The sequence below is a fragment of the Dermacentor albipictus genome, unplaced genomic scaffold, assembly GCF_038994185.2.
Source record: "Dermacentor albipictus isolate Rhodes 1998 colony unplaced genomic scaffold, USDA_Dalb.pri_finalv2 scaffold_15, whole genome shotgun sequence".
Taxonomy (NCBI): Eukaryota; Metazoa; Arthropoda; class Arachnida; order Ixodida; family Ixodidae; genus Dermacentor; species Dermacentor albipictus.
In genome coordinates this window covers 9093835-9105696 of record NW_027225569.1, presented here as the reverse complement: position 1 = coordinate 9105696, position 11862 = coordinate 9093835, and the positions used below count along the sequence as shown (strand labels likewise).

The 11862-nt window shown below is 55.3% G+C and overlaps 1 protein-coding gene across 1 annotated transcript; it reads right to left on the bottom strand.

The window, feature by feature from the left end:
* Positions 1 to 1721: 1721 nt before the first annotated feature.
* On the bottom strand, positions 1722 to 7919 carry LOC139051872 (uncharacterized). Its single transcript, XM_070528910.1, has 2 exons — positions 7121 to 7919; positions 1722 to 1913 (listed from the first exon to the last, which is right to left on the bottom strand). The coding sequence occupies exon 1, from the start codon at positions 7864 to 7866 to the stop codon at positions 7303 to 7305; it is 564 nt and encodes a 187-aa protein (XP_070385011.1). The 5' UTR covers positions 7867 to 7919; the 3' UTR covers positions 1722 to 1913; positions 7121 to 7302.
* Between the last annotated feature and the right edge of the window lie 3943 nt (positions 7920 to 11862).

Sequence of the window (11862 nt, the reverse complement as noted above, 5' to 3'; positions counted from 1 at the left end):
TCGTGTTGTCCGCTTGCTGCGCGCGCTTCTGCCCCCATCGTTTGCCGCTGGGTGTACACGCCGCCCCCCTCCCCCCTCTTCCTGCGAGTCTCCGGTTGTCAAAGCGCCGGCTCGAACTTAATTCCTTTCTTCGCTCCTCCTCCAATGCGGTGGCAATCAGAGAGCCAGATCGGTGGCGGCGGATCTGTATATGTGCACCGCCCGAGCCGAAATTGCCGCTGCCGTTCGCCCTTTGCGGTGGCAATCAGAGAGCCAGATCGGTGGCGGCGGATCTGTATATGTGCACCGCCCGAGCCGAAATTGCCGCTGCCGTTCGCCACTGCGAAATTATCTGCCAGTGATAGCGCATACATGTGTTGCTCGACTTCTTTGCCTCAATCTATCGAAAAGGTGAAACAGCTTATTTGCTGCGCTCAAATTTCGCATTAGGAAGTAACGTAATCGTCGGTAATTTTTTGTCTTGTCGTCGAAAAGGATTTCTTCAACGCGCCGCTGACGCGAGGCAATCTCATCCCACTTCTCGGTGAACCTGAAATCCGCAGCCGGGTTGATCGGGTTTGCCGTGAAATTAGCAGGAATTGGAGCCCCGGTAGTGTGTTCATTTCCTAAGTCGACGCCTGCCGTCGCGCCCCTCGGTACTGCGACTCCCTGCCCGACCATATTTATCAGCTCATCGCCATCTTACGAAAAGATACTGGTACCCGATCCCGGCGAGCTACCGATGCTCTGTGGCCTGTTACCCTGGGGCGATCCCCCGCGCGTCTGCTTCAGCCGCGACATGGGCTCATACCCGCCTGGGGGCAGCCATATTGGCTTCCCCGCCTGCGGCCGGGAAATACTGACGGAAAATAAAGGCAAATGGACGGTTTATTCCCCCTCCCGCGCGTCGACTGGGGTCCCTGGGGGTTCCGAAACAGCCCACGATAAGCGAATAAGTCGTAAGACGAAAAGTACTCACATTATTGCCGAAAAAACGGAGCCCGATGCAGCCGGCCAGGCAAGCACTCTCACGAGCGCTCGTGTACCGCCCCTTTTCGAAGTCTGCTCCCTCAAATGAAATAAAAGAAAGGAGGGAAAAGCCCGTTCCTACTAACGCAATAACAGGCTTAAACCAATCAAAAATAAATGAAGAGGGGCAAAAGCCCAAAGCGGAAGTTTGGATAGAAAAGCCAATTGGAAAAAGAAATGGAGGGCACGGTAACAGCCAGTATCCCAAGGCGAGGTCAGCGAGGGCACAAGGGCCTCGCGTAGAGTGTTTATTGATGTCGCCAGAGAAAGAGAATGATGATGATCGGCATGCTGAGTGCCCCGGAAGGGAAAAGGGAAGATGGCATGGATGATGAAGACCCCGGTCAAGTTCCTAGGTCAGCCGGGGAGCACCAGAACCGGTACGTGAAAACCTGAAAGACTTAAGAACAGTGATTAGAAGTGGTGACAGTGACTGCCCGGGCAGCACAAGTTCCCGGGCAGCCATCGTCACCAAAACCCAATGAGCAAGCGCTTAGGGAACAGTGATTAGAAGAGGTGACAGTGACTGCCCGGGCAGCACAAGTCCCCGGGCAGCCATCGTCCCCAAAACCCAATGAGCAAGCGCTGAGGGCTACTTAAGCCTCCATCCGAGACATTGACGTACCTGTACCAGGACAAGGACATTTAAGGTACATGAGAAAGAAGGAAAAAGATAAGTAGCAGGGAACAAACATGAATGCGGCGTGCAGAGGCCTGCGCCAGCGCCTAAGTACAGCCGCTGCTAAAGAGAGGAATAGGGGGAGCAGGACAAAAAGAAAAGAAAAGGAAAAGAAATATAGGAGCGGAGTGTAAGAAGGACGTGCACGGAAGGGGTAACAGGTTTGGAATCCCTGCGCGCATCCATGTCCGCACCGCCCGCACAGTCGGGAGGGCCACCGCCAAAGCTGCGACAGCGGGAAGCCAGGAAACAGAACCCAGAGCACGGCGTGAGAACCAATGGACACCGCCAGGTCACCGAGACCATCCAGGTCCAGGCCGCAACATGGAGAGCAGGACACAAGTTAGTATGAGAGCCCGGAAAGTGCATGGCGCCCGGACAACCCCACGGAGGCCGAGCCTCCGATGCGTCGAAGCCTAGAGGCGGGAATATCTACCGTATGCAGCCGGTGCCCCCGCAAGCGGCGCCAACGGCCGCACAAACCAGGGCAGGCAAGACGGTCAGCAGTGGACCAAAAGGGCGAGCAGTAGCCTGCTGAGCACTACCCGGCAGCCACAGTATGGACGAGAAGCGTCAATCGCAAACCAAACCGAGAACGCCGGGGTCCTAGAAGCTGGACACGTTGAGACAGCCACGGCTCCAATGCCGGTCGTTCTCGTACATTGAGCGAAGTGACCATTCGGGGAAGCTCCGTAGAGGAGCTGAGTGCATGGGCGTGGGGTCAGCCACGAACCCCCAACCGACGCTGCATAGTTAGTACCGTCAGAAAGGGTCCGGAAAATAGGGAGCGCGGGGTTCAAGTCGCTGGATATAAGGGGCCAGCCACAGCGCCCACACCGGCCACTCCGCAGCAAGCGGCTGTCCCAGTCGCTGGAACGCCCAGCGTTGCAACAAGGTTTGCCGTAACAGAGAGTGCATGGCCACGCCACTGTGCCCATTGCGTTCACCATGCATCGACAGGAGGCACGTCCCGCGGGCTGTCCGGCACCGCCGAGCTCACCAAGCGTTCGATTCGGGTAAGAATGGCGCGATTTCGGGCGCTTTGAAGCAGCAGCGGGTAATCCGCAACCCTAATGGTCTCGCGTGAGGCAACGTCCAGGTGGCCCGCCAGCGCCCGCGTTAACGTACAATCAGTGAGGTAATGCTGAAATGTTTCGGCCAGCCCGCCACACGGACAGAGCGCGGTGCGCGCAAGGCCAAACCGGTGCAAATAATAGGGGAAGCGGCCGTGGTCCGTTAGAATATGAACTAAAGAGCGGGAAGGCGGGAAAAACGCAGGGATCTGCACGACGCTGGGCACCCAGTGCATTAGAGCTGTATCGCCATGGTCAGACCGCCACCTGAGGCCCCACTCACGGTGCATCTGAGCGTAGAATTTCGTTTTAATGGCTCGGATGGAGGTGCGCAGTACGCGCGGGAGGCCATAACGTGCAGCACTAGCGGCAGCGTGATCTGCGAGCTCGTTTCGCAGAATGTTACGGTGCCCTGGCACATGATGCAGAGCAATGGAGAAGCGAGCCGAAAGACGCCGGAGGGCACGCTTAAGCTGCACGATCCGCAAGTCAGTAGAAGTGAAGGCAGAAATGGCCGACAAAAGGGAGAGACAATCGGAATATACATTTACTGCGGTAAACGATGTCGGCATGAATAGTAAGTAGTGAAATGCCTCTTGCAAAGCCACCGCTTCTGCGCAGTAAGCACTGCTCGCTCCCCGTATGCGAAATTTCCCTATGTGGAGAATGCGGTGCTGAGGGCTCATCACTACATACGCGGCTCCCGCAGAGATCTGTGTAAAGGAGCCCTCCGTGTAGACGTGCAATGCAGGGCTAAGGGACTTACTGAAGGCTTGGCGGGGAGTGAGCCGGCTAAACGGAAACCTGAATTGATCAGCCGGGTGATCGGTCCACCGATCATAGCCGTATCCGATGTTTTCCGGGTGAAAATACAAAGGTCCGAAACACATCGGCTGTCGTAATGTAAATAATCGAAACTCGGCCAGGGTTCTGTCCAATTCTAGTGTTAAAGGCGGCGCCCGGGCAAGGATCTGCAGTTCCGCTGTTGGCGTGGTACGATACGCTCCCGTAAGAGCAAGCAGCGGAACCCGGTGTAATGATTCCGCCTTGTCCCGAAGCTAGCTATCGGGGCAGTCCGACCACCAGACCGGAGCAGCATACGTGATGATGGGTAAAATTGCCTGGCGATACAGCTTCTGGAGAGTCCCCGGTCGAAGGGAATAATGAAGGCGAAGATAAGCTAAAATTTTGTGAGTGGTTCGCTACAATTTTTGCTTGACGTAGTCCGCGTGCGGTTGGAAACCTAATCTCGAATCAAATACTACCCCAAGAATTTTCAAGCTGTCCTTCTTTCGGAGGCGTCCCCCACCCATACAAACTTTGAGCCCCTGCCCCGCGACCGAAGCTGTGCCGTGAGGGAACGCCACAAAAAAGGATTTGTCCACGTTAATGGCGACCCTGACCTCTTGAGACCAAGCGTGCACGCGATCTAAAATCCGGGCCGCCTTTCTTTCAATGTCAGCTCGGTTCACGCCAGGTACGACGATGACGGTATCGTCAGCGTACGCCTGAGCGAACGCATCTCCGGGGAGATCTAACTCCAGGAGCCCGCGGACCACCACATTCCATAAAAGCGGGCTGATGGGGGACCCCTGGGGACTCCCCAATGTAGGTGTTGCGGACACTTCTCCGGAATGGGAACGGTACACAACCGTGCGATCAGTTAAAAAGGATCGGAGTAGGTTAAATAAGTTACGAGGGCAACCGTGGTGCTGCATGTATGCGAGTACTTGCGGGTGCCAGACGGAATCAAAGGCACATTTAAAATCAATGGCGATCAGAATAGCCGGCGTTTTTGACTGTTTCAAGACTTGGAGTCGGCGGCGCAGTTCGTACAAGGCCATGACGGCACTCCTTCCATGAGTAAAACCGAATTGATTTGCGTGGATAAGATGAGAGGAATGAAGAAAGTAATAAAAGCGGGAATTTAATAATCTTTCAAGAATTTTGCCAAATAGTGAATTCATGACAATAAGCCTGTAGGAGCCCGAAGAATCCGGAGGGCGTCCGGGTTTAGGGATGAAAACCACCCTGCCCTTCTTCCACTGCTCTGGAAAATGTCCCAATTTTAATGCCGAATTGAAAATAAAGAGAAAGAAACCCGGGTGATAGTGAAAAAGTAATTTGAGAATGGGAAGGGTAATGCCGTCAAGGCCCGGGGCCGAGCCGGTCCGACCAATGTGCAGGGCATATTCTACCTCAGACAGGGTGAACAGTTTGTCATCCCTTCTTGCGACAGCCGGGGCACCTGCGATTGCGCGTAATTCCCTGTGCAGAGCAGTGTCGTGCGCCGAATCATCACGGGCAACCTGCGTTCGGAGCACTAACGCCGCGGAATCCAGGCCGTCTTTGGTCATGGTACCCGCCGGCGAGCGTAAGGGCGGCAACACGATGGGGTGGCGGAGTTTTTCAAATGCCGACTTGAACGCTTCGCCGAACATGCTTTTCCGGGAACTTTCTGTACAGAAGTTCTTGAGTGCCTGAGATTTGGCTACCTCAATTAATCTTCTGTAGGAGACTCGCGCACGCACGAACGCCAAACGGAAGGCATTCCGTAGGGACGGGTCTCTAGTCTTTTGATAACGTCTGCGCAATGCACGAACACGGTTGCGTTCGACAGTTAATTCCGGCGACCACCAAGCATTCGCTTTGTGGGGCCCCCGTTTCGGCACCTGCAAGTTTCTCTCGTAATGGCGGTCGTACAATAGGTAGAACTTCTGGATGATACGGTCGAGGGCCTGGCCAGTATACACCGGTAGCTGTTGCACCGTCGCGAACCAGGGCTCGTTGACTAGCCAACGGGTGAGGCGTAAGCGGCCCGCGAACGTGAGCTTTTTCCTGAGCAGGAGCGGCGTTCCCTCAAACGAGAAGACGATGTGGCGGTGCTCGGAAAGTGTCTCCTCCTCCGACACCCGCCACATGTACCCTATGTTGGCCAGAACAGCACTGGCCAAGGTGATGTCTATCCAGCTCTCGGTATAGTGGTTTTCATACGTAGCTGCCGACTCGGGATCGTTTAAGATATGCAGATCATGAGCGCAGATCAGCTGCATCACCGCAGCACCCCGGCCTTCACAGCCGCCACGACCCCAGTTAACATGTTTGGCATTAAAGTCACCGGCTATTATGACATTGTCTTCCTGGGCGCGTGTTAGACAATCAGATACTGTATCCAGGAATGGGGCTATGTCCACATGCGGCGGCGCATAGAGTCCGAGCAAAAGAAATGTGATATGGGGCGTGGACAATTTCACCGCAACGACGTTGCGCGTTGGCCAAGGCGTTGGGCGCGCCCCGACCACGTGCGCACAGCAACGGAGCAACGAAGCCTATCAAGGGCTCGCAAAGACGCGCGAAGGCGTTCCGAGCCGCCCAAAACTGTGCGGGCAAATAACGGAAACATGAACGCGCTTGGCGCGCCGCAACCCAGCCCTCAACACGGTGGGGCCAATGGGCAAAGCCAGGAAACGCCGAGAAGCGTTGCACGCAGCCCGAGCGGCACAGACAAATAGCACGTCATACGTGATCACGGGCACTTGCTTAACATTGTGCCAATGACACGGCGGGGCCATGCAACGGGGCTCTGAGACGCCGAGGGGCCTTCCGCACGGTTCAAGCGATTCGAACAAAGGAATGCAACCCTGTTGCCACGCGTGGGTGCCACGCCGACGTCAGGAACGCGACAGGTCGGACCGGCAGGGCCGCAAGACGTCGGGAGGCCTACGGCGGGTCGCCGTAATTGGTGCGCGCGCGGAGGCGCGCCACCTTTTCAACGAGCACGGGACACGCTGGGAAGCCGGTCGGGTGGGACGCGTCGCCGAGGCCCGCCCTATCGCACTCGGAGCAGCGCACCTCGGCGTCCCCCATCTTCACTCTGCACGTGGCGGCTAGGTGATTGCTGCCGCACTTCAGGCAGCGCGCCTTAGTCGGGTCCGCCTGGTGAGGACACGTCGTGCGCCCGTGTCCATACGTCGCACAAAACGTACCGGTGGGCACGTGTAGGTCTTCGCGCGCGCGCACCGACGTCCACCCCACCGTGAGCCGCGGCCGCGACATGACCCTCCTAAACCCGTCCGGGTCAAGTTCCGCCACGTACGACCGCGCGCCCGCCCTTTCCCCAAACGTCACGCGAACCTTGCATTTGTCGAGGTCGAGATCCAGACTCTCGTTTCGCTCGTTCAGCGTGCGCAGGAAGTCATCCGCGCCGATATCGGGGTCGACACCCGTGAACTTCACGCAGGGGTTGCATGGCGGCGCGACGCGCATGAGGATAGACGCGCGCGTGGCTGGGTCGGCGGCTATAGCCTGCTCGAGGTTGGCTAAGGATTGTTCGTTACCCGTAAACACGGTCAGTCCGTACCGAGTGTGGTGCAGCGTGACGTCCCGGATGTTCTGGGCTCGCGGGTCCACCTTCGACTTGAGGAGGCGGAGCACGTCCCGCGCCGGCGTCGCGGTCGTCGAAACAGGCGTCAAGAAGGCGACGTGTTTGTGCAGTGTGCCGGGCCTCCCCGCCGCAGCGGCCGCCGCCGCAACACCACCGGGTCAGCCGCGGGCCGCGCCGGCAGAGGGCGCAAGGCCCGTCTTCAGAGCGGCCGCGTAATCCATGCGGCCGGCGGGCGAACCCGCCGAGCCGCCAGCGCCCGAGGGCGCAGAAACGCCACCCGCGGGCGTAGCAGGACCGCGGCCGGCACGCCCCGGGCCGTCCACCGAGACCACGAGACCGCCCAGCCGGGCCTCGGCGACCGCCAGGCACCCCCGCAACTCGGCCGCCTCCCGCCGCGCCTCGGCGAGCTGCCTCTGCAGTACGCAGGCCAAGGAGGTCTGCCTGGACGCCTCCAACGCCACCCGCAAGCAGATGGTGGCCGACTGCAAGAGCTTGTCCACGAAGAAGGTGCGCGCCTCCGTGGGGACCCGGTTGGCCGGCAGATTCGCAAACTCGAGGACCGCGCGTTCGAGCTCCTCTTGGTCCATCATCGACTGGGTCAGGGCCGCGTAAGGGTCCGCTGCCGCCACGGCCGTGATAGCGGATTTCGCCGAGGCCTCGGACATCACCTCGTCCCTGTCGTCATCGGCGGCCGGGGGTTGATCGTCTTCAGCAGCCTGCATCCGATCAACGAGGGCAGAAAAGCGAGCGACCGCCGCGTCGCCGTTCTCCGAAGAATCGGGTCCCCGCGTGCGGGGCAACTCCCCAGCGGCCAAGGGCCGCGGGGGGGGAGCGAGACGGCGACGCGGTCCTGCCTCTGCGCGAGCGCGGCATGGCCAGGCTCAGGCTCAAAGGGTATGAGCCCTGGCCATTTTGTGCCCGGTGGCCGGCCGAACAAGGATTCACTCGAAAAACGAAAATAAAGCCCTTCCCCGCCCGGTTTTTGCGCCGAATCGAGTCCCTGCACGTTTAAAAACAACCCCAGCTACAATTTGGACATGGCGAATCGGAAATACCTGGTTTTTCTTGTGAAATCGCGGAGCCCGACGCAGCCGGCCAGCCAGACACTTGCACGCGCGCTCGTGTACCGCCCCAGTAAACTTTATTTCTGTTGGCCTCTAGTGAGCCACATACGGTGAACTGGACGTGGCAACGCTTTTGACGCCTTAGTCCGGTCATGCACTCTAATAGAAGGCCCCCCGCAGGGGCGTCTGCGTCAGCAGGCGTTTGGTGTGTTGCGACACCACGTACCCGAGCACACGAGGGTTGGACCCTCCCGCGTGTAGCCGTGCGCGGCTTAGCCGTGTCCAGGGAAAGGGGGATCCTGGGGGTTCAGCCGATGCCGGGTGTTCGGACCTTTAAGGCCCCCCGGCGGAGGCAACACACCTCTTTGGCCTCTGCTTCACGTAGACGGCACCCCCCGACTGACCCACCCGGGGGAAATCGGCAGTCGCCTTTTCCTGTCTCTCTCTCCTTCAACTCTTCGTCTTTCTCTCACTTTCCAGCTTTCCTGTCTTCTTCTCACTTCTGAATTTTTGATCCTTCTGGCAGCTACGGTTAACCTTGTGTGAAATAGCCAAGCTCGGTTATATCATATTTGGTTATAGTGGTTGTGTACAGCTGGCAATGGCAGGCCTCGTTTATTTACAAGGCCTGTCACGTCCCCTTGTTGGGCTCCATTGTGGGTGGCTGACACCACTGCCGAAATTACTCCAATTTTTATGGCTTCTTCTTTCCCCAGGCTTCCTAATCGCCCTCTCGCAAAAAGAGGGCGCACCGAAGAATGCTTCAACTTCTTTAATAAGCCCACTGAAATTTTTCCACGTTTCCACGTGATCACAGCGAAACCCCCGACGAGACCGTAAGAACTGTATCACCTTTCGTTGTCGTGAAATGCCTAACTGAGACCCTAGGTGCAGGATACAAAGTCACGAAAATGGCCAGTGCTGACATTCTCCTTGAAGTCCGTGATAAAGCTCGGCATGAAAATCTGCAAAAGCTCATCTCGCTTGGCGACACCCAAATCTCTGTAAGTCCTCATCGTTCATTGAATAGTACACGAGGGGTAGTATCAGATCAGCACCTGCTGGAACTGACTGAGACAGAGCTCCTAGAAGGCTGGAAAGAGCAACACGTTACGAATGTACAGCGAATTAAGATCCGACGTGACGACAAAGAAATTCCGACAAAACACCTCATTCTTACCTTTTGTACGAGCACACTCTCTGAACAAATCGAAACCGGCTACATGAAAATAAATGTAAGACCATACATTCCAAACCCCCGACGCTGTTTTAAGTGCCAAAGATTCGGTCACGGCTCTCAGAGCTGCAGGGGCCGTACCACCTGTGCAAAGTGTGCATCACATGATCACCCTGCAGATAACTGCAATGAGCCTCCCCACTGTGCAAATTGTGACGGTGAACACCCGGCATACTCTCGCTCTTGTCCCTTGTGGAAGAAAGAAAAAGAAATTATCACGCTGAAGTAAAAGAAAATATTTCCTTCAAAGAAGCTAGAAAACGCCTCTGGTTTGTGGGGCCTTCTTTCTCCGACGTGGCACGGCAGGGGGCAGTGCCACAACGGTTCTCGGCGGCCGTTAGGACCACGCAAAGTGGACCGACGGTAGCGCCACTCGCCCCCACTGCGGGATCAGCTAGTGCTGTTCCGCAACCCAGCAAGAGCCAGCAGTCCACCGGTCCTGCGGGCTCCACGACTTCTAGGGACTCTGTTCGCACAGAGAAGCCCGAAACACCCGCGAATGTACACCGCGAGCGGGCATCCAGCGCCTCTATGGAGGCGATGGATACATCAAGTGTATCGGCGTCTCGGACGCCGAAGGATCGGCGAAGCTCTCAGGAGCTGCCCAAAAAAGGCAAATCCCGCATCACAGGGCCTGGCAAGGTTCCTGTGGGATAACATAGTTTTCCTCTCTTTAACACACATCACTATACACTTTCACTATGGATACACAAATATTTATTGGAATGTCAGGGGCCTTCTTCACAATCTAGATTATGTCAAGGAACTCCTACATAAATATAATCCAAAGGTGCTGTGTGTTCAAGAGACTCATCTGAAAAGCACACAAACAAACTTTCTTCGTAACTACTCCATCTTCAGAAAAGACCGTGACGAGGCTAACGCGTCGTGCGGTGGCGTAGCAGTTGTCGTAGACAAGTCTATAGCTTGTCATCATGTAGCCCTACAGACACCCCTCGAAGCAGTATCAGTGCGACGAGTTCTTTTTAATAAGTTGGTTACTGTTTGCTCCATTTACATACCCCCAAACTATCACCTTCACAAAACAGACTTCTACAACCTCATAAATCAGCTTCCGGAACCCTACATACTCGTGGGTGATTTTAAAGCCCACAACACCCTGTGGGGAGATTCCCGTTGTGACGCGAGAGGTCGGCTGATAGAACATTTTCTTTTGACATCCGGTGCATCCCTATTTAATAAGAGGGAGCCGACCTATTACAGTATGCATCACAACACATACTCATCTATAGACTTAGCAATTGGTACTGCTAATCTTCTGTCTCACCTGAAATGGGATGTCATCAAGAATCCTTTTGGAAGTGATCACTTCCCCGTCACTCTAAACTTAACAACACAGTATGATTCTCCACCGCATGTCCGTCGATGGAAATCAGCCTCAGCCGATTGGAAAAGTTTTCACGAATGTACTTATTTACCTCGGGACTTTTGAGAATACTATACTATAGATGATGCCGTATCATATTTTACTCATTTTATTATCGACGCAGCGCAAAAGTGTATACCACAAACAAATGGTCTTTCATCCAAAAGACGTGTCCCGTGGTGGAACGAAGATTGCAAAGAAGCGCGAAAGAGGCAGAATAGGGCATGGGGCAGGCTTCGTCGATCACCAAATGCGGAGAATCTAATTGAATTCAAGAAGGCAAAATCACAGCGCAGGAGAACACGACGACGTGCTAAGCGAGAAAGCTGGGAAAGGTACATATGTAGTATCAATTCGTACAAGGATGAGGGTAAGGTATGGAACAGGGTAAACAGATTAAAGGGCAGGGAAACACAACCGCTTCCTTTAGTAAACGCTCAAGGCGACACCATGACAGATCAGGCAGACTCCCTGGGCAAGCATGTTCAAAATATTTCCAGTGCATCAGACTATGCGCCAACTTTCCTAAAATTCAAGGAACCCATAGAGCGAGAGCGCCTTGAACGAAAATGCGCAGCAGATGAACCTTATAACCGTCTGTTTAGTCTCGCTGAACTGAAGGCTGCTCTCAGTTCCTGCGGCAACTCAGCATCAGGCGGTGACCGCATAATGCATGCAACGATCAGGAATATGCATCCAGAAACATTGAACACACTTCTGTCTCTTTACAACACCATGTGGGTATCTGGGCATATTCCATCCTCATGGAAAGAAGCGATGGTCATCCCAATTCATAAGCAAGGCAAAGACCCCGCATTAGCCAGTAGTTATAGGCCAATAGCACTAACGAGCTGCATGTGTAAATTATATGAAAAAATGGTTAATCGGCGTCTAATCTATTTCCTCGAAAGCAACCGTCTACTTGATCCCCTTCAATGTGGTTTCAGGGAGTGTAGGTCAACAATAGACCACCTTGTTCGCATTGAGGCAGATATTAGAAAGGCTTATATACACAAACAATTTTTTTCTC

What these genes read in the sequence shown, in the direction of transcription:
- LOC139051872 (XM_070528910.1), bottom strand. Translation starts at nt 7,866, where the DNA reads ATGCAGGCTGCTGAAGACGATCAACCCCCGGCCGCCGATGACGACAGG.